Here is a 27042-nt window from a genome sequence, read left to right as displayed (position 1 = left end):
AAAGTCAATATGATTGTGATATGGATATAATGTCGGATGCGGGTACGAAAATTGAGATCCGTTTTTCAATTACAGCTGATTTAGGCCTACTTATTGGGCAGAATCGCGCTTGAGCAGTAGTTTAAAATACTCGTACTGTAGTAAGTAGCTAGCTAGCTGTTCGGCACTTTGTCTCGGTCGTATTTTGTTTGGTGTCATCCATCTGTGAGTGAGATCGTGCTGTAATACAACTTTTGTTTGCGGAAAACGATAGTTATGTAAAAATTTACAGACAACATTGCAAGGTTCGTATGCCTAATGTTACGAAAGACAATGAAGTTAATAGTGTTTAAAAAAAGGGCGAACTAATGTCCACGATGAAGGGCGCAGTGGCCGACCAACTGGTGATAAGTTGTTTGGAGGAAAGAGAGAATAGAGATGTTGGTAAGAGACATTGTTTCACAGTGTCCGAATTGAAGAGGTGGATTTCAAAGTTCCTGTTATTTTTATAGAGTTTAACTGAAGGTAGCTTGCTTCAGAATTTTTATTTCACCTTCTCTTAAAGGGACATAAACACATAATGCTATAATGCTATAAATCATTGCTTACGTGCAGGGAGAAATATCAAATTTATTAAATTATGGTTTATTTAACTACGCTCGCAACTGCAGAGGTTATATCAGCGTCGCCGGTGTGCCGGAATTTTATCCCGTAGGAGTTCTTTTACGTGCCAGTAAATCTACTGACATGAGCCTGTCGCATTTAAACAGACTTAAATGCCATCGACCTGGGTCGGGATCGAACCCGCAACCTTGAGCATAAACGCCATAGCTATATAAACTATGCTACCCAGGGCGACTCAAATTTATTCCAAACTATCTAAAGGGATTAATTCTTTTGATAAAATGAAAATGTTCATTGTTAGGCCTATTTCTTATAATGATGTTAGAATCAGAATTGTATACATTGTATGTTGTTTTTTATATTTGTTGTTGTTTAGTCAATTGTCCGACGACAGGTCTGGACCCCACAAGTGACACCAACAAGGCATTATTCGTAAGACAACTAGGCCAGGAGATAATGGGGTAGGGTGGCCAGTTCCTTTCCCCCCTCCATTGCATACATCGCTTATTACACTAATAAAACTTCATATGTATACAAACAATTGTTCTTCCTCTGACACATATCGTGAAGTGAGATGTACTGCCTGAACTGCGACCGAACACGAGCGCTGCTCATTCGGTCTCAAATTTTGTTAATACTACTGTATCTCCTTTTTTATATTGATTGTATTATTTTATTTCTATTTCTCTTGTTTGTAATTATATTCTTTATTCTTTATTATAAATGTACATATCAGCCAGAACCTCAATCAGAGGTGTTTTTATATTTATGAGTAAATTATTTTAGATTGAGTTACGAAGTTTATAATTATAAATGTTTTTTTATATAATTTGTTTATTATTTTATGGTTCTAAGGCCACGGACGATTGGAGCACATGTTTTGTTACCACCCGGCTATACAAGTTCACTGTACTACTTTTCATTCCGTAGAGATATAGTCCAAGCTCACACAACGTAACAGTTTTGGTATCAACCTCCTAGCTCTGGTCATAACTATAGTCGATGTTGCAGTTAACCTTGGGGTTTACAAACCCGAAATGCGCTTTCTACTGATAATAGATGTACACATAAGCCAGAACCTCAATCAGAGCCGGCCCGGATGGCTCAAGCGGAAGGGGCACGGCATGTCCCTATCGCTTGGTCCGAAGGGTTGTGGGTTCGAGTCCCGCCTCGGGCATGGGTGTTGTGATTGTATTAGTATAAGTAAAAAACAAAGGAACCAAAGGTAAAACAAACAGAAAACAAAAAAAAATAGACAACTTTGGAAAAACGGCCTCTGGCCGGTCGAAATTAAAAAAAAAAAAAATCAGAGGTATTAAAGGTGTATGTCACTCCTTAAAAGAACCAACAAAATTACTGTTTTCAAGGACGTTGACCCTCTTGAAACTATATTGCGACAAAACAGGAAGAAAAATATCACTATTTAAAAAATAAAAAAAAGATTATCTACTCAAAATCGACTGTAAAGACTTTCTTCAATATAAATCCAGTTCACTTAAAAGAAACTGGAACAGTGTGGATATTATCTCCAGAAGTGTTTGTGTTAGAAAAAAATAGTTATCTGTATCGAAACATTCCTTCAGACAAAAAGGTGCATAACTTAAAAAAATCTACATAAATTGCTTTGCAATATTAACCTAATCTTGTCTGAGAGAGAGAGAGAGAGAGAGAGAGAGAGAGATAATATGCATGCTTACAGAACTTTTCGAGCTGTTTTTTATGTTATCGCCTCGTTGCCTGTTAGTGAACAAGACTTGTTTTGTTTGTAAGTAGCGGTTGTCGGCCACAAAGTTATAGACTAGTAGAGAGACATAATTTTTAAAACTTTCCATTGTTATTGTGTATTATATTGTTGGATAGCCATTAGAGTAGGTATAGAATTATTTATTATAGTGGCCATTTTAATTGCTACGTAATTGGGTCTGTGCATAATGAGAACATGTATGTCACTTAATGACACCCATTTTTGCGTATGTGTCTATTATAACATTGATCATTGCTTTGTATTCAGTTTTTAATGTGAAAAATTTCATTGCACCGGTTGCTCTTACTTTTATCATAATGTTAAATAATTGCAATTAAATTATTGCTTTTAGTAAATCAGTCCGATATCTGACTTTGAAGTGAGCATCAGCGTAACTATAGGGAAAGTCCACTGTTGGCACAGATACTCTTCTGAACTCCCTGGAATTGCAATGTATGCAAGAAATTAGGGAGGATGTAGAAATATTAAGTTGTATCCCCTCATGCATTTCTCCCATTTTGCTTCCCTTTTGTGTTTGTTTGGAGTTGAAGTATTGAAATTGCAAGACGAATGAGGCAATATAAACTTTTTCTCGTTTCCTTATAGAGCTCCCATCATCCTTTTATCTGTTTTAAGGACGGGACTGGGGTTTGCAGAAACATCGTTAAAGAGGGGAGCAAAAAAAGCAAAAGGAGCTGCCAAGATATGTGAAAGCAATGAGCATAAAATAGAATGACATTTGTTAACGTTCCTTGTCCCATTTCGTTCGTTTTTCAATTTGAAGGAATTAGGTAGATTTCTTATATGGATGCTGGAGGGTTGGTTAGGCATTGTTGCATAAGAGTCGTCAAGAAGGGTACAGTATGTAGGTTCGCTTTAGAATATGGTTTTTTCCAAAACATAACCGAAGGAATAAAGCTAGCGACCCTTTTAGCATATTAAGATTTGTGTTAAAATTTTATTGTGAACGTGGAAGGATAGTTCATGTCTTTCCAATCGTAGACTGTTCATATAGTCTTGGTCGTATCCGTTAAAATGTAAATTCGAAAATTATTGAGAATTTTTTTTTTTTTCATTCGAAACAAAATTGTGCATCATGTCTTGTTCGAGCATTTTCTTGTTATATCTTTCTGAACTTTGCTTTGCCTTCGGAGAGCTCTTCCTGACAATAAACCCCCTATCATTTTGTTGTATATTTATCTTCTCTTGGTAAATTCTACACCAGGTTCTAATATCCTGCCTTCTAAACTTGTTAAGTCTAGTTTTCCTGAATACAGGGTTACTACAAAAGAAATAGACACTTTCAATGTTTTATAAACCCAAAACTATTAATGATTTGAATCTTCTAAATTCAAAACCCTCTATAGACCATTTTGTTCATAAATGAGTTAAGCCCACATATTGCTTGCTAAGAATGAATTCTAATGATTTATATAGTTTTAATTTAAAAAATCCACTGAATTTAAAGCAAAAGGTTTGTAAAAAAGTCACTCTTAGGTTGAAAATTTCCTCTATTTGCCACCAGTTACTGTCAAAATCGTTTAATTTGTAAAAGTGGATAAAGGGATTTTGAATCTATAGGATTAATTTACAAAGAGCTGTATATAATTTTCAAAAAATTGGCTCAGAATTTAATAAGCAAATTTTCGCTGAAAAAAAAAGTAATGGTATTTTTAGGGCAAGACCCAGTCCCATGCAAAATTATTATTAATAATAAATTAATTGTACGAGCGAGGCCTAATATAATTATCTGGGATACAATTTATCTTATGTAAATGACGAAGATATGACATCCAAACTTTCTGAATTCGTAAAAGTCACAGGAGGAATTAATAATGTATTTAAACCCTCTCAAGTTCAAAGAAACACAAGAATCCGTATATGTAAAACACTTGCACGACCAATAATGGCGTGTGACAGCGAGGCGTGGACTATTAGGAAGGCTGTCGAAAAGAGATTACAAGCAGCCGAAATGAGATTCAATGAGAATAACTGCAGGATGTTCGTTATTCGAACACCGGAGAAATGAAGACAGTCTGGAGGAATTAGAAATTAATCTCATTGTCCAATATATCAACCAATGTAGGCTTCAGTGGGAAGAACCTTTGGAGAGGATTGACCCTGCTAAATGATCAAAACAAATTCTATCGTATGTTCCAAAAGGACGCCGAAATTTGGGAAGACCTAAAAAGAACTGGCTTTAAACCGTAACAGATTCACAAAGGTCTAAAACTTCACAGTGATTGATGATGATGATGATGATGATGATGATGATGATGATGATGATGATGATGATGATGATGATGATGATGATGATGAAAACTATTAATGCTAGGAATAAGTTTACACTGTTTTATAAAGCAATTCTTCAAGTTTACTTTGAAAAGTCCAAATATGCAATATGTAGGCCTACTCCGTGTGTCACACAACACACATAAAGGCGATAGTCTAGTTTCATTCCAAACCCGATGTAACATATGTACTTGCATCGACACTTGCCACAGTTCTCGTGGTGCGTTTCAATTTATCTAAATAATTAGGAAGTGGGAATGACGGAATGTAAACTTTGTCTTTCAGAAAACCCCACAGAAAAAACTCGCAAAGTACAGTATAAGATCGGGGCTCCTTGATGGCTACCGTGCTAAAGCGCAGTTGTCTATTGCACAGCAATCTAGCTGTATGGAAGTGTTTCTTCTGGAATCCAAACAATTCCTAACACCTAGGTATCAGTGGGATGGTGCTCCTTCTTATTGGAAGATGAAGTTGGTAAACAGTACGAACATGTTTAACTTTTTCTTCTAACACGTGTTTCCAGACTTTTGTCTCTACATAAACACCCTGTCGTTTCAAAGTTTGTCTACCAATCGTAGATCGACAGCCTAGTGGGTGGAGCTTTCCCGGAACGTGTTCTAAAATGTCTTCGGAAAACAGTTAACGGAGTTCATTCTGGTTAGTTCAAGCACACAATATGATTTCTCCACTGACTTTGTTGCCATTATTATGCTTGCGCCAGTGCAACAATCATTGCAGTATTACAAACAGTATGTTATTGGAACTTATTCAGTTCCTCAACCTAATAGCGATAAATACATGTTGATATTCGAGTTTTTATTTTGTACAATATTGAAAGTGGCTATTTCTTTTTATTAACACTGTATTTTTCTTTTTTTTTTTCATTTCATTTATTATATTCCATAGATCTTATATTAGCAATGAAGCTTTAAGATGTAGAATAAGTGAGAATTTTACAAGATTACAATTACAATTTTTACAAATTGTTTACGATTTTTTATAATTTTGCAATTTTCTACAATTTTTTACAATTTTTGGCGAGATGTAGTGAGATGAGGTGAGGCCCGAGGATTCGCCAAAAGATTACCTGGCATTTGCCTTATGGTTGGGGAAAATCTCGGAAAACCCCCAACCAGGTATTCAGACTAAACGGGGATGAAATGAAGTAAGGCCGAGGATTTGCCATAGACCATCCGGCATCATTCCCACGGCTGGGGAAAACCTCGGAAGAAACCAATCAATGAGACCAAACAGGGGATCCAACCCAAGCCCGAGCGCAGATATTCATTTTAGTTACCTTCAAGATGTGTTTATTATGTTTGTGTTTCTGCTACCTACAATGTCTAATATCCGTGATCACGCATATATCAGATTTTCCATTTCCATGTTATGAAATGCACTATATAAAAGAGAACAACCACCAGAATCTCCACTGACGTAAATGAACTTTTGGTAATGACTGCTAGATGGAAGTACTGAAATACTAGTTGGCAGCATAGTGAAATTGATAAAAGTTGTTGTATTGAAAGTGCATTAGAGTGATCAATCAGGACTTATGCCTTGCCGTTTAACTGATAAAAACATATTTCTAACTCTAGTTGCCTGTTATCTTAAATATTTACTTTGCCATATTGTATTTCTGTGACTTCCTCAAATTCTGTATGTTTGACGTGTTGCCTCAGATTATTCTCTCTTTTATATAGGCCTACTTGTTTTTTCAAGGTATAAAGAGAAAGTAATTCTGCAAAAAAATCGATTTCGAGTTTTTTGCGCAAATACATATTTTCAGAATCCCTAGGAAGTGGTTTTGCTCATGCCGTCTCTTGTCTGTCTGCATGTCTGTATACAACGATTTCTCATGTCGATCGGAATTTGTTCATATTCAGTATATACAAAGTCATTTTATCCTGTGGTTATGAACATGAAATATAACAATCTTAGTAAAGTGTACCTATGTGTCTATTTGAGGTCAGTGACCATTGAGTGTAAGAAGCATTATCCTATAGCTAGAATAATCTGACAATAAAACGATGGAATTTGTATCAGGCAAAAAATTGTTTATTAAGAGAAGTTAATTACTATATGGTAAGTTCTACTTCTCCTGGCTAATTCAACGTAAGTTTCAACTCTCTCTGGTCAGATTATTGGACAAGTAGGCCGGGGTTACAAATTGTGAAGAAACCTTTCTTCAAAGGAAGTAGTACAGGATATTCCGTTAAGAACGCGACTGGACCCTCTCAGCCCCGCACGGCCTTTGCATGTTATAGCGGGGCTCTCTTTCACCGGTAACTTGAGTCCAGTTGCGATCCTAACGGAAGACTCTAATTATATATCTATAAAATTGATCAAGTCATGCATTAAAATTTTCTGCCCTGCAAACACAATACCAGCCAGCAATCAGTAAGTGTATCGCTCGTCCACCGCTGTGGAGTAACGGTTAGCACGTCTGACCTTGAAACGAGCGGGCTAGGATTCAAATTCTGGTTGGGATTTTTCCGGGGTTCTCCCTCAACTAATTGCAGCAGAATTGCTGGATAACTTTCGGCGTTGGGCCTCGGATTCATTTCGCCATCATTAATTTACATATCACCATCCGTACCATAGTCCTGATTAAGTTTACGGTACAGCGTGCTGTATTTGTACAAGAGCGCGGTCGTTCGGTTACCCAGCCATTCACAGAATAGGAGTGGTAAGCACAATAAGCCTCAGGCTGTAGTGTTAGCCTTCGGGTCTGCATGATCCTTTTTCTTAGTAAGATCAACATACTGTAGCTGAATCTTTATCCTATTTTTATCACTAATTTAGAAGCAAAAAAGTCAATGAGAAATTTGTTAAACATTTTAATATATGAAGAGAAACAACATTTCTCCTTCTTGCAGTACAGATATTGTAACCATTGAGCTAGGGCTTGCTAATGTGAATGTTACCTTTAAGGTGAAAGAAACAATTACTGTACTTAAAATATTAAATATCTTGGAAGTAATTTTCAAGAGCAGTTTGCTTCAAATCGCAAAATGAAATTTTTGAAAATTCACAATTCCAGAAACTCTTTATGTAGACAAATATTTTTTTCTTTTAGATTTAAGAACAATAGACAGATTTTAAGCAATTAAGCTTATAGAATTTCATGAAAATGAGGCTTAAGAATATGGAGAAATAAAATTTATAAAACATAAATTTTTAATGGTGCAAGGTGTATGTAACCCTTTAAACGTATAATTTATAAATGAAATCATTTGTTCTAGGTTTGCAATAATACACCATTCCTTTTTTGTACAGTCCAGAAATCGTCTTATTTGAGTACACAGTAAATTATGAAGGTATTCAATAAAATAATAGTTTAAGTAAATAAGCTATGAAAGATAACTAATATCATTCGCAATACAGCAAGAGAACTGAATTGTCTTCAAAACATAAAACATATATTGGGAAAGCATGTGTCATCTTCATGACATTAAACTTTTTATTTTCTTTAATCCTTTATTTTTCTGTGGCGTTCATAATCCATGGATGGCTTTGAACTAAATCAGTGCCTGGAGAATTTATGAACCCACACATTTTTAGGTAGGTACATGGCGGGATTGTGGTCACTGGAATCAGCATTTATAAGTTTTGTTTTTTTTTTTTTATTTCTTCTTTAGTTATTTTATATAGAGATGACTATATAGATGGTGATATAAATATTAATCGATTTATTTTATTAGTTCTTATATTTGTAATATCTATAATATTTTTAATTATTAGACCTCCTAACGCCGACGTAATCCTCTGAGACAACATTGGACATTACATTGTCAGAAAACAAGCATTTATTCCGTAGGTGGAATTTGAACTCTGCAATTTATAATAGTTTATTAACGTTAACTTTCTTAGACAAAGAATTAGAAAAGTGGATTAATTGATTCACCGTTTCGTGATTGATTCACAACTACAGTAGATTACCCTCGTGGATTTTATCAGAATAAACACCAAATTTTAGCTACAAATCAAACGCAAATGCTATCATAATATCTCTCTCTCTTTCTCTCTCTCTCCCTTCTGGGAATATGCCCATTAGACTTTAGTCGTAACAAAACAAAATATTTGATATAAAATTAGCAGTTGTATATATTTCGTTGGTTATCTGTCGCAACGTTCTGTTGACTTAGAAACCTGCATGAAGCACGGCATCGGCACTGTCATTCAAATTAAGGACACGCAATGTATATTATACATCCATACAGTTTGTAGGTAATGGTAAAACAAATACACAATTTATATTTCCCAGTCAGGCAAACCTGCGGTTTACATATTAAAACTCCTCTGAATTGGAAATCTTTGGTTGGATGTGAAACCATCAAATTTTGAGAGATTTTTCACAAAATACAGTTTCTATATATAAAAGCACACTGCGTACTTATTTTCTGGCGATGGGCGTGGCTTAAAATATAAACTTCGCAGTAAGAATGACTCATCTCTTGTTGAATGTGGGGTGTATCTAAGCGTATTTTTCGGTTATCGTTGGTGAAATATTGAGTTGTTGCATCTGTGGTTAAGTGTTAGTAAGCTGGTCTTCCATCCAGGCGGCCTGGTTCTATCTCTGGCCAGGTCGTGAAAGAACTTGGGGTAGACAAAGAAATTTCATTTTGCTCTACCATTCTACCAACACACTCCACATCCACTGATTTCATCTATCATTTATAGTAGTTAAAAATACGCTGGGATGAAGTCTTGGGGATAGTAAGGGTTTCCGAAGCAGGATGGGCCAATTGTCAGAATCGATTACAAATGCACTCAGACTACCTGTAGGACTTGAAGAGTCATCGCATATACTGGGACATAATTTTATTTTTACTTCAATTTTTACTGTACCTGAGTTTTTTAATGTACTTCACTCCCACCCCCTCTACTAGTAAACTTCCAACCGTTCTCCACACAGAACCAAGGCCGCGCATGCAGTCAAAGCCGTCTTACGGTCATAGTAAAGAGTACTGAGTTAGTGAGTATAGTACGTACCAGAAATATGTTCGCATTTTCCAGTGACGAAAGAGCTTTCAATATTGAATCATATTTTCCCACAGGTACCGTCGTTCGTTTGCCTACGTCGCATCCCGGTTTCCCCCACCCGCTTCTGCTCGCCCCTCTGTAAAGGCTAGTGGCTGGGGTGTCTTAGCTCTTTTCTGAAAACATTAATTTCTGTTAGGAATTGGACGTCTACTTAATATTATACAACTGTTTAAAATAACTTAAATAAAAGGGCCTCGTTAAGTAATTAACTGTTACGTGATTTTCCCCCTTTCTACGACTGCGACAAAACCACTTGGACCGACAGTAGATACCATGTCTGAGTAATTTTATCTTTTCGGATCGGGCAGAAGTGAGGATTGAATTTACAGTACAGTATTCTTATAGAGTAGGTACAGAATTATTTCAGCGTGAGTTACTAGTACGAAGGACGAAACTGATAATTGGAATTAGGTACAATAATCTATAGTGCGATAATATGCACAAAAGAACTGAAGCCTGTATCGAAATGAACGGCCACTATTTTCAAAATAGTGTTTAAATATCCATATTATGATTATTTTTCAATTTAACTTAATTCTCTATATTGTACGCTAATGTGCTGCAGACAGTATAATATACACTGCATAATTAATACATTCGCATGGATAACTCAGTTCGTGAGTAAAAACACTTACTGTTAATACAGTGCTGTATTTTTATTAAACAAAAACCTAATTAAAATTATCAAACTCAAAATCGCGATATTTCCTAGTTTACGTAAATGGATGAACTACTTTCCTTCCCTCCTATACTTAGTAAAGTGATTTGTTTGTATTTTACGCCAGTATCATCGAACTCCAGTCGTGGAAGGGGGTAGCAAACAGTGTTTCCGGTTCTCAACCGTTAATCCAAAGGTATAGCTGGGTTAATATTAGAAATGTTATTAAAATAAAATGATGTCGCTGTACAAGAGGAACAATGCTAATGAACGGGATTTTGAAGATAATCACGATCTTGAGATTAATAGAAGATTATGAAATTATCGATACCCAGATTTAAATCATAGAAAATAATTCTCACCATTCTCATATCGTAGATGTATTAAAATACCCGATTCTTATAGAAATTTCCAATATCACGGAACAAAAACTTCGCCTTATATATGGCCCTGATCACATATGTATATGTGTTCAGGGTATATGGCTATGTGTATAGGCCTACATTCAATCCGAAAATGCTTTATCGCCAATTAAAAAATATGTTGCAAACTCAGATAAAAAGACAAGGCCTACTCTATTGATTTGTGTTTTGTAGCTCACTTTGTTCTATATACTTCAACATTAATAATATATTATGCAATATGAATATTTTATTTGTTTTAGATTTACTGTATTTTAATAACTTTTATCAAAGTTTGTTACTGTAACAGAATTTATTTTAAAATATGTATTAAAGTAACGATTTGATGTTTATTTCTTTATTGCATGTAATTTTTATCAACATTATTGACCGAAATAAATTAGCGTACAAATATCTCCGATTTCATTAATTAAAATTGAAGGTTACCGATATCAATAAGTTAGAGTATATCAACCGGTATTGTAAGCTTCAGTCATAAGGATTAAGTCGATACGTCGACAAAAGCTGGTAAAAGCAACTAGACTATACAATTCTCTGAAAGGAAAAGAATAGTCCGTGTAATTATCAGCAGTAATCTCATTAGAGGTTTTGATTTATCTAGAGAAAACAAAACTCGAGTGGGACTTAATTGACTATTACACGATTAGAAGAAAGTATATAAAGATTAGAAGTAACGAAGTACTCCAATACAATAAAATATTAATTAACTTACGAAAATACAAAACGTCTTCAAATTTATACAATCTCAACATTATAAATATTATGCTAGTAGATGGCAGTAGTGTGTCATGAATAGCTGTTTTCTTATCAGTTGTGCCAACTATGGAATCTTCACTGAACTCTGTGGACGGTTACTGGTCAAGAAGGCTTTGTTGATTCAGTTTCATTTTTATTAAAACAGTTGCATTCCACTTCAATTATCCCGATCCCAGTAATCAACGTCACTTGACAGATGATTTTCAATAAATCTTAGTATTAAACAATCTCTGATACGTGACTATTCATAATATCATATAGCAGAAGCTATAACATAACCCAAATAATATAAACGAGTGATAGAAAAGTTTTAATTAGGGATGATGAAATAAACAAGAAACATTTTAATTAACGATGATAAAATAAAAAATTAACATGAATAATTTTAAAAGAAACAATTATTGAAAGTAGGTACAATTTTCAAATTTGAATGTTTTAGTGGTTGTTGGTTCAGTTGATGTTATATTGGACGTTTGCGTAAAAGAAGTGAACTCGGTGATGTACATGGTATATCCCTCAACTTATTCAGGATTTCCGAATGGTGCTCTTCATTTATTTGTAAATAGGGTTTCAGGGAAGATGCATAGCTATGATCAGTGATCTTTATTAATTCTTGTTCTTGAATGCCAATGTGAGTCATATTTAAAAGTGCTGTGCATCGACTGGAATGGTTTGTAATTTTCTGTTTTTTGACGTCCAGACCAGTGCAGTTTGAAATGTTGGCAAACAAAGAAACAAATAATTTCAAGGAAAAATTGTTCCGGGGCCGGGTATTGATCCCGGGATCGATACCTGGCCCCGGAACAATTTTTCCTTGAAATTATTCAAACCTGCTTTACAGGGAGCTACTACCTGAAAGTCAGATTTGCATAAAGAAACAAATGCTAGGGTAGTTATAAAAATAAATAAATGCTAGGGACGCGATAAAATTAAACAAATGATAGGGACGCGATAAAATTGTGCGATAACCAGCCATGATTGGTTGAAAGACGTCCTTTCGTACCGTTTTATTGGTCAAAAGTAGTGTGACGTAGTAAAAGTGTAATAGTCATTATAATAACGGAGATGGTCATGATTGCTATGTTAAAAATAAATACACCCATTTAACAATTACTTCATTTCTACAAATTGTACAAAGTAATTAGAAGAGGAAACAAAAACTAACATTGGATCTCTTTAGGCCCTTTTCTCTTCCTTTCTATCCGCGAAAATATGTAAACATACAGGATTTGCGTCATGATTTAAAGCTGTTGGACTTGTACAAGTTTTGTTGTATACTGAAAAATTGTTGCTTGCTTTGTGTTGCAGACCTTTCATACGCCCAGTTTTGGTGACGAGGAATTCGACATTCCTCCTATTAACCCTCATCATCAGCAGCAACAACAGCATCAACAAGCAGCCAACCAACATCCCTCCCAAGGCAACATGGCGTCCTACCAGCAACCCCAGATGATGGGCAATCAGCCAACAGATGGCATGGTGATGAACGACCCCTCTGCGTACCAACAGCCACTCTACCTGACGGGACCACCTGAACATTCCATGGGAATCAGTGTCAGGTGAGATTCAAGCCATGTGTTTCATTGCCAAGGCTGTATTCTATCTGGGAAGGCTAGACATAACATAATGCGTAGATTTTCTTTTTATAGTATTCAACGATGACCACAGCTCTGATTGCTTCTGTAAAAGTGAAGACGAGAAACGTTTTAGAATTATTATAGATATGCCTATCTTGTTAAATATATTATTTACGTTATTGTGATACTCCTCAGCGTTGTTACAATTTTATTGAATAAAATCAGTCTTTAGAATTCTAGAGAAGTATACAAAGGAACATTGTAATGCGCTGCCGTCTTTTTCTTGAAAATTTTTATTTCTATTATGACTTAACATAATTATAATGTATGTAGCTTAGTTAACTAATTAATTTATTTATTTTTATTTTGCTTATAATTGTAACATAAAATATAATATATACAGAAAAACTTTAGCTCGCTCCTGAAAGAGTACAACTCGTGCTCAGAGGCGGATTCCTGAATTGAAATTAATAAGTATACAATACAATTTACCTTATGTCTACTATGTAATTATAATATATAAATTTAAATTTACAATTTTTCAATTTTTATAAAATCCATACATAACTTTTTAAATTTTATACTAGAACTATTAGAATTGACAAGATTAGGATATTTAAATATAAATTTGTTATGTATTATGAATTTCCTGTATTCTGCAGCACTGTACCAATCAAATTTACAAGGTACTTTCCCCCCTTTTTTTTCTGAATTGCTTTTATTTTTGTGTATGTTTTCAAGGGGATTAAGGGTCTTGGTAATCTGAGTCCCGCGTAGTCGCTTGCGTACTCCCATTTAGGTGAACTGAGTCTCTAGGATCATATGAGTAAAAGTGAGTCCCACAAAATTGCGTGGATATATACGTTGATTTATTAAGTTGTGATTGTTTTGTAAACTATTTCGAAGTTAATAGTTGTTTTTGTTCATAATACGCCATGTTATATTGGCAATCTAAAGTATGAAACTTTTGAAGGTTGGCAGTAAGATCAATGTTTCGATTTTTTTTTCTGAACACGCCGTCTGTTTTGAGATTTTAAGATAGGCATACATACGGACGTACTGTTAGTCTGGTCTTCTTAAATTAAGGGGCTGTTGTTTCCACCTCGGCCAAAACTGATGGAGGAAAATACAGACTTTCGGTTTGACTAATTAATATAGAATCAATTCAGAAGTATTTCTTCGGATTTTCGTTTTTACATCCAGAATGTCGAAGAATGTTTCATTGACGTTTTAATGTGTATTCAATCTGAGGACTGTAGAATTCAATGCACTCGTCATATATTTCTTCTTCTTATTCTCTCTCTTCACGTTCCTCCTTTTTCTTTTCTTCTTTTTCTTTTTTCTCCCTCTTTTCATTTGATCGTCAATATGAATTCAGTCTGCTCGACATTGTATGAATGCGTGTATGTACGAAGAAAATTCGAAGTAACTTCTTCTCGAGTAAAAATGAAAATGAAATCAAGCCTCACAAAATGATTTCAGAAAGTCACCCAGGAAACCTGAAGGCTATACTGTATTCTTAAGCACTGTGAACACACCCGTTCTGATTACATATGGACACGATGCTCTCTTCACGATTCTACTATTTTCATTCCCACAATAATTAACTTCAGTTCAAATTTTTTCCGGCTTTAAACAATTGTTATCGGACATTATCTATAATGCCCTAGTTACCTGTACTGTACATAGACTTCCAAATAAATCTTGTTTTGAACCTCAGAAGGGTGTAGTAGTGGGAGCTCCCTCCCTCCAGAAGCCAGCAGTTGTTGCTGACGACCACTGAATGAAAACTTGTTCTTAGTTCCTGGAAGGGGGTTAGGACGGCAAACACGGTTCTATTGTTCGCATCTCAGGTAGAGAACTCCAAGGAATGATTCTTGCGTTCAGTACATGGGGTTGATGTTTCTGCTACGCGTTGTTTCTGCAAGGAAACTTTCCTGTGTGCATCTACTCTCGTTTATTATAATATGTTTGATGCATGAATATTGTGCCAAAACTAATTTCAGTGCTGCTGGAAGGTTTATAAGTTATTTTAATAATAAAGGTGAGTGTTTAGCTCGTTAGTATATTCAAACTTTTAACTTTATTCATACGTAATGAAGCATAATATTGCAAAACGAACTCGGTGTGTATGTAAGAGTGGAAGCGTATAGACTACATTTACGATATGATTTAGCCATAGCATAGAATATTCAATCTCGAAATAAAGTTACCTTTAATATATTTTGTACTTAATTTAATTCCTGTCACTTATGTAACTATCATTATTTACTTTTACTTTCATTATTCACTTTCATGTTGTTTTACGATCTAGATATTAATGTAATAACAACTGTAAGCCAATTTTATTCAATTAGAATTAGAGTTTGGCTGGGCGGAAGAAAAGGCCTACTGGCCATAGCTCAGCCAGATTAAATTATTATTATTATTATTATTATTATTATTATTATTATTATTATTATTATTATTATTATTGAATGTTACTTATGTTCCGCCCACTATAGGAGACATAGGCCAGTTTTACCACTAATCCTAAACATATCCCCTAAGGTTAGAGCCCAGTTTAGGTGTGTGTATATTAATCGGAAATAATGTCATATAAACATGCGTCCTATTCTCAATATTTTCAAGCCCCTAATTTTCGATTACACACACACCTAAACTGGGCTCTAACCTTAGAGGAAATGCCGTTGCCCCTATTCGGAAGCGCGCCCGATTGAACTTGTGTATTTTCTCTGAAACTTTCCAAATATTTGTAGGCAGTCTTTTGCATTAGATTGCCGAAAATTGGTTTATAGCGCAGCATTGGCAGTGATAAAAATGTGAAATATTCGTTCAGTGGGCGGTGGATACTCTACATTGACATTATTATTATTATTATTAATATTATTATTATTATTATTATTATTATTATTATTATTATTATTATTATTGGCGTATAGTAAGCGTTCTTAACCGTGCATCTGAATTTACTAGTTTCGCTAGACTATACTTTTCGACGAAATTCTCTTGAGTATGACATTCTTATTATAATAGTTCTTCCTTAGTCTTACATTTACTCTTCTTCATAAACCTTCCTCTTTTTGTAGAAAAATGGCCATATATTCTTGTTTTTTTTTTTTCATTTCTGTTCTTTTTTAAAATTCAATTTGTCCACTTTATTTTAACGAGTCTACAGCGCTACCTTCCCCTCTGTGGCTTCATTTTTGTAACCAGTGAAATTCTCACTGCCGTGTATTCGCATGATGTGATCTTAATTGTTGTTCTGTTTCGCGTAAAATGAATTCCTTAAATCCCATTTTTCTTGCAGTTTCATTTTCATCTTCTCCAACGTGAAAATACTTGCAGAACGCCATAATGAAGTAATCCATTTCTGTGATAATACATACTTCATTTCTGTACTCCATGCATAGCTCGAATATTAGTATGTCATTTATAATCGAAATATATTTTATTAATAACCACCAACTCTGTTTCGTGCATAATATAAATGTTATAGTCCATAGAATTTAGTTGAGTACGACAATTTTACTATGCTTGTTTTGTCAACTTCTTTATATTTTTTTTTTCGCATTTGGTTCATATTTCTTACATTGTCTACGTTGTAGGATCTAGGATTGTAGTTTTTAGTGACGGTGGTATGCTCAGTTACGACGCAATTTTAACTCTGCATGGAAGCCATAATCGCGTAAGTCATGGGTATTTGTCCGTTGTCATTGCTATGTGTTCTTTTCTAAGTACAGTAGTAGGTAAAGGAAATGTGCTTGTGTGATCTGATGCCTTGTGCATCCGGTGCTGTAAAGCTGAGAATAAAGATGATTTCAGTTAATAATTCTTTAAACAATTTTTTTATCTGTTGAAAACATTGCGAGATTGAAATAGTATAGCAATCAATAGTGGATCAATAATAAAAAGAGAATGGTGGGGGGAAAACCAAAATATTTGCAGAAAACGACGTGCCCACAGCCGCTCTGTCCATCAAAAATGTTACAGCACCAATGATCTTTGATGATAGGCAATCAACTGAACTTAGGTGGGCCTCTTTAGATTTCAGCAAGTTTTTTCTTTTTAGGCATTCTCGGGTATTTTAGTCTTAATGACCCGTTATGTATGTATGTATGTATGTATGTATGTATGTATGTATGTATGTATGTATAGTACGATTATTTAGTCTTGACAGTCACCGGCGATGTGCGCGAGTCCATTTAATTACGCCAAGGGGTGTATGGGTTATTCACTCGCTTGTTTTCGGATCGATCGGATGTCATGCGTGCGGTATAGCAGTATGTTTCCAGTACAATTAAGCTGTACTGCATTCCTTTACCGATCGCTCGCTCTTATCTATACTCCGGAACTCTCCCCACTCCTATTACTTCCCCTCTTTCACGTCGCTGAGCTGTCAGGTTTAAATAATCGGTATGTATGTATGTATGTATGTATGCATGCATGTTTGTTTGTTATGTAGGCTACAAGAATAGGTAAAATAAAAAGTCCAAGATTCAGCCCCTCTTTTCAGGAAGTAGAACTTTTTGTAGCTCTAGACACAAAATTACAAAACAACGGATTAATAAAAGAAAAATAACTCTGGCGCCAGGTGAAAAGTTTCAGATAACATTACGACGAAAGTGCCTTGGATTTTCTTACCCCTGAACATGTTATATTATTGAATAATTTCGAGGGAAAAATTATTCCGGAGCCGGGTATCGAACCCGGGACCTTTGGTTTAACGTACCAACGCTCTACCACTGAGCTACCCGGGAACTCTAACCGACACCGATCCAATTTTTCCCTCTATATCCACAGACCTCAAAGTGGGCTGACAACCGTCAAGCAACCAACTTCGAGTGCACACTAACTCCGTGTGACTGAAATTGTGGTTTTCTGTTAACGTGACGTGTATTATGCAAATCAAGATTTCAGGTATAACTTCCTGTAAAGTTGATTTGAATAATTTCGAGGGAAAAATTGTTCCGGAGCCGGGTATCGAACCCGGGACCTTTGGTTTAACGTACCAACGCTCTACCACTGAGCTACCCGGGAACTCTAACCGACACCGATCCAATTTTTCCCTCTATATCCACAGATCTCAAAGTGGGCTGACAACCGTCAAGCAACCAACTTCGAGTGCACACTAACTCCGTGTGACTTAAATTGTGGTTTTCTGTTAACGAACAGTGACGTGTATTATGCAAATCAAGATTTCAGGTATAACTTCCTGTAAAGTTGATTTGAATAATTTCGAGGGAAAAATTGTTCAAATCAACTTTACAGGAAGTTATACCTAAAATCTTGATTTGCATGTTATATTATTGTTATTTATTTCGTCATCATCAACGATACAGAGTATCGCCCTTCTGTTCCCAATCTTGATACAGCTCTGTCATTCCAAGTCACTTCTTTAAGTCCTGTCTTCGTCATTAACCCTCTATTGTCCCGTGTAACCTGAGAGTCACATCCAGTAATTCCATTTAATTTTTTAACAAGAGGGGGGAATGTTCTTTCCATTGTTGACCAACGCGACTTCAAAGTTACTGGTTACAATATGACTGCTGTTTCTTAAATTTTTTAATGGTCCCTGAAGTTCATATTTTCCCCTCTAGATGTCAATATTATTTTATTTTACCACCATGTCATTGTCGACCACTGTTACCTGGAAGTCACAACCATGTCATGTAAAATAAAAATTAATATACAATTTAATTTTACTAATATGTGCTATTTAGACCACTATCAACTAATATAGAGGCTAGAAAACATTTTCTGACTTCAGAAAATAATTTGGGATATAGAGGGTTAACTGTTGTATTTCGCAGAGCCTCGTCTGGGTCTTCCACGACACCATTCTTCTGGCGTCACATCAACAGTCTTCTCGATAGCCCTTTTTGTGATTTATTTGTTTTAATTTATTTAAATATTTATTTTCCTCCGATGGTCCAGACTCATGGGCTAGTGGTCAGAGCTTGTGACTACAGTTCATGAGGTCCTGGATTCGATTCCCGGTTAGAACACATGATTTTTTCCTTAAAGGGTAATGTTCCTGTGTTCGTCTATGGTCTGAAAATTAGGTTAGGCTGACCTCTCCTAGCACTTCAAAGTCATCTTATCATAATATCATCGGGACAGCGTATTTCCGCCTTTCAGGCACCCCAACCTCAGAAGTGGGTTACAAATAAGCCATTGCTAATAGGAGAGACCAGAAATGTCAAATGACAACTTCCGATGTGACTCAAGCGGTAAAGTACGCTGCCTAACTAAAGTAAAGGCGGAAGAAATAGGCGGGTTTTTGGTCTTGTGCGGAAACGACTCACTCCACACTTTCTCTAGCGGTTTATGACCTGAACAAAGAGACCTTCCTGTCGCTGCGTTCGAATGCTAGTTGTTGACAAGTACTCGTTAAATGTTATGTTTTATTTAACGACGCTCGCAACTGCAGAAGTTATATCAGCGTCGCCGGATGTGCTGGAATTTTGTCCCGCAGGAGTTATTTTACATGCCAGTAAATCTACTGACATGAGCCTGACGCATTTAAGCACACTCAAGTGCCATCGACCTGACCAGGGATCGAACCCGCAACCTTGGGCATAGAAGGCCAGCGCTATACCAACTCGCCAACCAGGTCGACCAAGTGCTCGTCTGTGATATTATTGTGTTATAGCGTGTTCGAAAAAATATATCATAATAACATAATAAACAGTATTTTTATATACTAAATCATCCAAGTAATCGCTATCATGTCTCAGTCAGCCCTGCTATCAGAATTCATATTAAACACGTTAGTTATCAAGTTTGTTATTTCTTGAAAGAACATAAAGTTTGTGACGATATTAAAAGTGCCCTGTCATCAACGCAGACAGCCACTGCCAAGGCGTGTAGTGTTTCTCTACGATCGGATGCAGAACGAGTTTTTTAGTCATACTTATTGTGTCATTTGTTTTGTTAAGCTAAGCCATTCTTAAGTGAGCTTTTAATACATAAGTATTTTTTTTTTATTACGAAACTCGTTCATGTTACAATAACGTGTATATTTTCTACCCACAGTAGAAATATATTAATTGTTGCACTTTAATTTTTAATTTTCTCCTAATTCACAAAGTTGATAACTGTATAAACATTATTTAGTAGTTACTATTGCAATACAATATTCTGAAAACAAATAAAAACAAAATACTAATTGTGTACAGTGCTAAATATTTGATTTCTCGTATTAGGTTTACATTACATGATAATAATTTATTATATTTGTGAAATGGCTAAATTGCGAAATATTATAAATGATAACATAATCTAAAGTCTGATTAGTGTAATATGTTATTATTCAGCGATGTATGCAATGTAGGGCGAAAGAGATCTGGCCACCATAACACATTATCTCCTAATTTAGTTACCTCATTAGTGATGCCTTATTGTTGTCACTTATGAGTTTTAGACCTGTGTTCGGACAGTTGACCAAACGAAACAACAGTATTCAATAAATCAGGTATTTGTAATTAGTAGAAATCACGTTATTTTATTTCTTCTTTTACGTTTTCCTATAGTGCAAAACGTGTGAATGGAGGAGTAAGTTGCTTGGGATAGGATCATACACCAAGCAGGTTCTGAAGGGTATAGGAGTTAGGGTAGTGAATGAGGGGTTCGCCATACTCGCCTATTTGTTCTGCCCCTACTATAGACATCCAATGGACACTGATTCGATTCTCGGGAGGAAAGTGGAGCGTTATATCTATTCCATATAGGTCAGTGTTTTTCTGATTGAGGTACTGGCTGATATGTGCAGACCCAAAAAATTCAGGTGACCCAGATTTTGTTCTGAGTCTGTACTACATCTATTATCATGTAGTACATCTCACTTGACGATATGTGTTAGAGGAAGAACAATTGTTTGTATGCATCTGAAGTCTGATTAGTGTAATGTAGCTAGTCGGCGATGTATGCAGTGGAGGAGGAATGGAACTGGCTACCCTATCCCATTATCTCCTGCCCTAGTTGTGTCATAAGTGGTGCCTTCTTGGTGTCACTTGTGAAGTTCGGGCTTGTCTTCGGACAGTTGACTAAACAACAAACAACAAGTCAGTGTGTGGCTTCTTGTTTACTACTCTAATTTACGCTCCAATTCCAGATGTAATTAATAGGCTTTAGCACCTGTCTCCTTACTAGCCCCGTCGTTGGGGGCATCTTGTGACAGCCTTTTTGGAATATAAAACTACGTTTAAGAGGTTGAATGATCAGTTAGTAATTAAACGATTCAATTCAGCTTCAGTTATTCGTGTGAAGTTGCAGTGTTTTCTTCCTATCACCTTGAAGAAATGCGGTGGACGACAATGAACTAGGTCTAAATACTGTTTCGTTAACATCTCCCTATAATTCATGTTTACTACACAGGTGTCTTTGTGTGGACTAACTAAACATGTGGTCGGTTATTTTGGGTATAAGTATTCTTTCACTTATCACCAAACAGCGGATTTTCGATCCCGATACTGAACATTAGATGTACGTTAGTCGCAGGGAGGTCATTGAACTCATTACTACGCTCCTCCGTACGCTAAAGGTGCCTCTGCACGGTTGAACTTTTTTTCAACTTTACGCAATGCATGCAAGATTGATATTTATATTTAATATCAATTAATATATATACGTAGCGAAGATGATATTCAAAACGGCGCACCATGTAGACACAAAATTCTTATTTGAACGCACGTTTTAAACTTGATTCTTTCAATATTTTTTCCCAGATCACATGCATGGAAAATTGAGCCGTGTAGATGCAGTTTATGGGACGTGATGTCTTGTCGCTGGTAGGGACCGAAAATCCGCAGTCTACATATCACTGTAAACTGTATATTTTCCCTCCATGCTCGGTGCATTTCCTTTAATCCTACGCTTCACTTCACAAAATTTAAGGGCAGAGCCATAGACTACAATCTTTCTCAAGGTCATAGTTTACAGTCCATAAATAAAATTATATAGGTTAGCCGATTTAATTTCATAGCTGAAAAGATTCACAACAGATTTGCATCGTCTTTATGTTATATTTAAGAATCAATATACCTATAAAACTATGATCCCTAATTACTTTCTACTTGCTTATGATACACATTATTCTTCCACGTAAGGCCTTTTTATCTAATTGAAATCCGGTCGTTCACTGTGACTGTGGCTGGAAACAGCTGCATCACTATCCGTTTCCGCTCCCTCCCCTCCATGCGAACTTCACGTATTCAAACCATCGAACGACTTGAGTCTCTGAGACGATGACGTCAGAGGTCGTCATTTTGTTGTCTTTGTACTTTTACGCCATACAGGGTTCAATCCATTTTCAAAGGTAGACTGCTTCAGTTCTTTCTTGAACGTCATCACCACCATTAAGACGATCATTACAATTGTCATCGTTATCATTATCATTTACAAGGATACATGTCTTTTCTGCCTATCCCGACCTGATTATATTGAAACACTGTTGCTAAAATCGTATATTTCTGGACATGCAGGTAGTTCTCCATCCATCAGGTTTCTAACTGTGAAGAACATAGTTTATTCAATGATCATCAGTCATATTCCCAATGCGTTGTATAGCTTTGTTTCCGTACTTCCTCCGTGAATTTAAAAATGTGATCATTAGCCTTCATATCTTAATTTATTTTCTTATCCAAAAATGTGTATTTGACTTTTTCTAATTTTCACTATTTTTTTTCGTTTCTTTAAGTTCATAATGCAAAGGTATACAGTAACATGACCTCGTCATAACTATATGATTTTAGTTTTGTTCAGTTTCTTGCATTTTAGTCCTTTTTATTGTGTTCAATACATTATCAAGTTCATTTAATTAGAGGTATCTTCATATCTCGTATAAGACATACAGTACCATAACCGTGATACTTGAACTTATTGACGGAAAAATGATAGCAGAAATCGATATCCATTTTATTCTGTTTTTCTTTCTATATTTAGAGACAAATTTAGATATTCGACTCCTCTGCATTCTAGATACACGATCCTTCTGGTTTCTTCGATATATCTTTTGTATTTTGTCGCGGTACTTTTACGTCAATCATTTTTTTTTTTAGTTTCTTTCTATCAATTTTATTTACATTATCTTTCCATTTTCACTGGTATGTGTCTATTTTGTCACTGTATTCTTAACCATTGTTCATTTTGCAAATAAGTTTCTGCAAATTACACAGTCTTGTAATTTCTGTTGGTGTGATTCCTCTGTAGTTCATGTAATCTTAGCGAATGAAAGTTTGGTTAGTCTTTTTCCATGAATTCTAATTACATGACCTTTACATTTTTTTCTGATATGCTTAAAAAGACGAGCATGTTGTAACGCAATGCAGCCTTTCAGGCGCCATCAATACCAGATTCACTGAAATGTCGCGTGGCTACAAATCCGAGCTTTACTATTAGTCGAGTGTGGTCACGTGTCTTTTAAACGAAGCGCGCGGAGAAGAGATCCCTGGCGGGCAATGTGTCAGTTCCCGCCGGGTAGAGAATGTGGCACGTTACCAACTCGGCGGCCGAGCAAGCCAAGTCTGGTTGCGTTGTCTGGGGTTTCCTGCTTCCTTTGCAACATGCTAACGCCGTAATTAATCGGTCAGATGACTAATAGACGCGGTGTATATGTCCGCAGCTCAACATACAGCAATCCTCAGCCGACGTATACGATGGCAGGACCGGGCCAGCCGGGCTCGCAACTGCTCATGCTTCAACAACAGCAACAGCAGCAGCAACAACACACACAGCTAATGCTCAGCCATGGACAACCGCCTCAGGGCCAACCCCAAGGCCAGTTGCAGGCACCGTACGGACGCTCCCCTCAAGGCAGCAGCCCTCCCACCGGTCAAGAAACGACCACCACCAGTGAAGACAGTGACGACAGCACACCGCATTCCGCCATGGTGAGTAATCTCAGGTGGCTATTCCGTATTATACAGTAGATACAGTGTTCGAAGTTCGGAGAGGGGCCAGCAAGAGTTGAGTAAATTATAAACAGCTACAGTATGTAATACTACGTCTTCATTTTGTTGTCGATTTATCATATTGGGCAACATTTTCAATTTCCTTTCAATCATTTGAACCACACTCAAACAATGCTTGTTCCTAGGATGGAAATCAAACCCGCAGTCCTTTGAGGAAAGAAATTTGAAATCAGCATGAAAAGAATCTAGAGGAATAAACTTTTCCTTTTATTGTAACAAACAAAATATTTAATCAGCATAGCGTCATAATAATTTGCATACCTCGTAACTCCATAATGGTTAATTTTATACAGGAAGAAAGAATTTTGCTATTTATTTACTAATGTTGCTGAACATGAAAATTGGGAGACTAGGTCTATATAACAATAGAATTTGAATTAGTTCCATTGAGTATTTATTACCCAATTATTAATTACAAATTTCTCTGTAGTTGATACATGTCATAATTGAAAGAAGTGGAGTTATGAGGTTTGCTAACTAGCATGACGATAGGTATTATGTAGTTTCTGTAATATAAATATTTTAATTACATTTCAAAACTCACAATTAATTCAAAAACCTTGGTCGATAGAATCATTTTGAAAATAGATTTGAAATCAGGACGAAGACGTTTTCTATAAGAAGCTACCTTTCTTTCTATTGTAACAGACAAAAGGTTGAGTCGTGAGTCCTCCACCAGGCAAAAACACTCGTTCGTTTAACCCATCGTAACTCGGAAATCAGTAAAGATTTTGAGTAGCAACACTTAAAAGTGATTTCCATTCTTCCTCAACATTTCTCTCTTTGACCCTTAATCTAAAACGAAAAATAAAGAAGTTTGCCGCTTATCAACTTTTGAAGATGTAAATGTATATTCTGAACAGATCATTTTGAACTTGGTAATTTTTTCTTACTTTTGAAAAAAAAAAAATATATATATAATGTTTTCTATGCTTTTCTTAGTCATTAAGCTATCAATAAAAAAAATGCAGCGCGATTATCATAGGAGCTACAACCAGTGTTATGACTGACCAACAATAAAATATACCAGATCTCACAGAAAATTGTACCAAATTGTACTTTTTTCGTTTACTTAATGTACTAACCAACTTTTGCATCCGTCCAACAAATTACAAATGTTTGGAAAATACATTAATACATGAGAGGAAACTAACATTTTTGTTGTTGTCCCTTTACTATATTTACAGTAATACTTACTTACAAATGGCTTTTAAGGAACCCGAAGGTTCATTGCCGCCCTCACATAAGCCCGCCAGCGGTCCCTATCCTGTGCAAGATTAATCCAGTCTCTATCATCATACCCCACCTCCCTCAAATCCATTTTAATATTATCCTCCCATCTACGTCTCGGCCTCCCTAAAGGTCTTTTTCCCTCCGGTCTCCCAACTAACACTCTATATGCATTTCTGGATTCGCCCATACGTGCTACATGCCCTGCCCATCTCAAACGTCTCGATTTTATGTTCCTAATTATGTCAGGTGAAGAATACAATGCGTGCAGTTCTGTGTTGTGTAACTTTCTCCATTCTCCTGTAACTTCATCCCGCTTAGCCCCAAATATTTTCCTTAGCACCTTATTCTCAAACACCCTGAACCTATGTTCCTCTCTCAGAGTGAGAGTCCAAGTTTCACAACCATACAGAAGAACCGGTAAAATAACTGTTTTATAAATTCTAACTTTCAGATTTTTGGACAGCAGACTGGATGATAAGAGCTTCTCAACCGAATAATAACACGCATTTCCCATATTTATTCTGCGTTTAATTTCCTCCCGAGTGTCATTTATATTTGTTACTGTTGCTCCAAGATATTTGAATTTTTCCACCTCTTCGAAGGATAAATCTCCAATTTTTATATTTCCATTTCGTACAATATTCTGGTCACGAGACATCATATACTTTGTCTTTTCGGGATTTACTTCCAAACCGATCGCTCTACTTGCTTCAAGTAAAATTTCCGTGTTTTCCCTAATCGTTTGTGTATTTTCTCCTAACATATTCACGTCATCCGCATAGACAAGAAGCTGATGTAACCCGTTCAATTCCAAACCCTGCCTGTTATCCTGAACTTTCCTAATGGCATATTCTAGAGCGAAGTTAAAAAGTAAAGGTGATAGTGCATCTCCCTGCTTTAGCCCGCAGTGAATTGGAAAAGCATCAGATAGAAACTGACCTATACGGACTCTGCTGTATGTTTCACTGAGACACATTTTAATTAATCGAACTAGTTTCTTGGGAATACCAAATTCAATAAGAATATCATATAATACTTCCCTCTTAACCGAGTCATAAGCCTTTTTGAAATCTATGAATAACTGATGTACTGTACCCTTATACTCCCATTTTTTCTCCATTATCTGTCGAATACAAAAAATCTGATCAGTAGTCGATCTATTACGCCGAAAACCGCACTGATGATCCCCAATAATTTCATCTACGTACGGAGTTAATCTTCTCAAAAGAATATTGGACAAAATTTTGTACGACGTCAACAAAAGTGATATTCCTCGAAAGTTACCACAGTTGGTTTTGTCCCCCTTTTTAAAAATAGGTACAATTATGGACTCCTTCCATTGTTCTGGTACAATTTCCTTTTCCCAAATAGCAAGTACAAGTTTATAAATTTCGCTATATAATGCACTCCCACCCTCTTGTATTAATTCTGCTGGAATTTGATCGATACCTGGAGACTTGTACTTTTTCAGATTTTCTATCGCAATTTCGACTTCTGAAAGCGTGGGTTCGGGTATAAATGGCTCGGCAGTTTGTATTTCAATTTCGTCCCGATCATTTCTATTTGGCCTATGTACATTTAGTAGTTGCGCAAAATAGTTTTTCCATCTGTTTAGGATTGATGGAGAGTCTGCAAGCAAGTCACCATTCTCATCCTTGATCACGTTTACCCTTGGCTGATATCCGTTCTTAAATTCCTTTATACCCTTATATAAATCTCGAATGTTTTTATTCTTACT

The 27042-nt window shown here is 35.9% G+C and overlaps 1 protein-coding gene across 3 annotated transcripts in view; it reads left to right on the top strand.

Moving 5' to 3' along the window:
- Positions 1-27042, top strand: part of LOC138700998 (TOX high mobility group box family member 4) — a 507699-nt gene that overhangs the window by 378775 nt on the left and 101882 nt on the right. For 2 of the 3 annotated variants that reach the window (XM_069827475.1, XM_069827484.1), the window contains 2 exons: positions 12830-13080; positions 23723-23990. In XM_069827475.1, the coding sequence (XP_069683576.1) occupies positions 12830-13080; positions 23723-23990 (519 nt within the window). Of the gene's footprint in view, positions 1-12829; positions 13081-14999; positions 15143-23722; positions 23991-27042 lie in introns of those variants that run through there. The other variant, XM_069827492.1, reaches the window with a different exon arrangement.

The sequence above is a fragment of the Periplaneta americana genome, chromosome 1, assembly GCF_040183065.1.
Source record: "Periplaneta americana isolate PAMFEO1 chromosome 1, P.americana_PAMFEO1_priV1, whole genome shotgun sequence".
Lineage (NCBI taxonomy): Eukaryota > Metazoa > Arthropoda > Insecta > Blattodea > Blattidae > Periplaneta > Periplaneta americana.
Note: the sequence above shows the minus strand (reverse complement) of the source record. Positions and strands in the feature narration are given on the sequence as shown.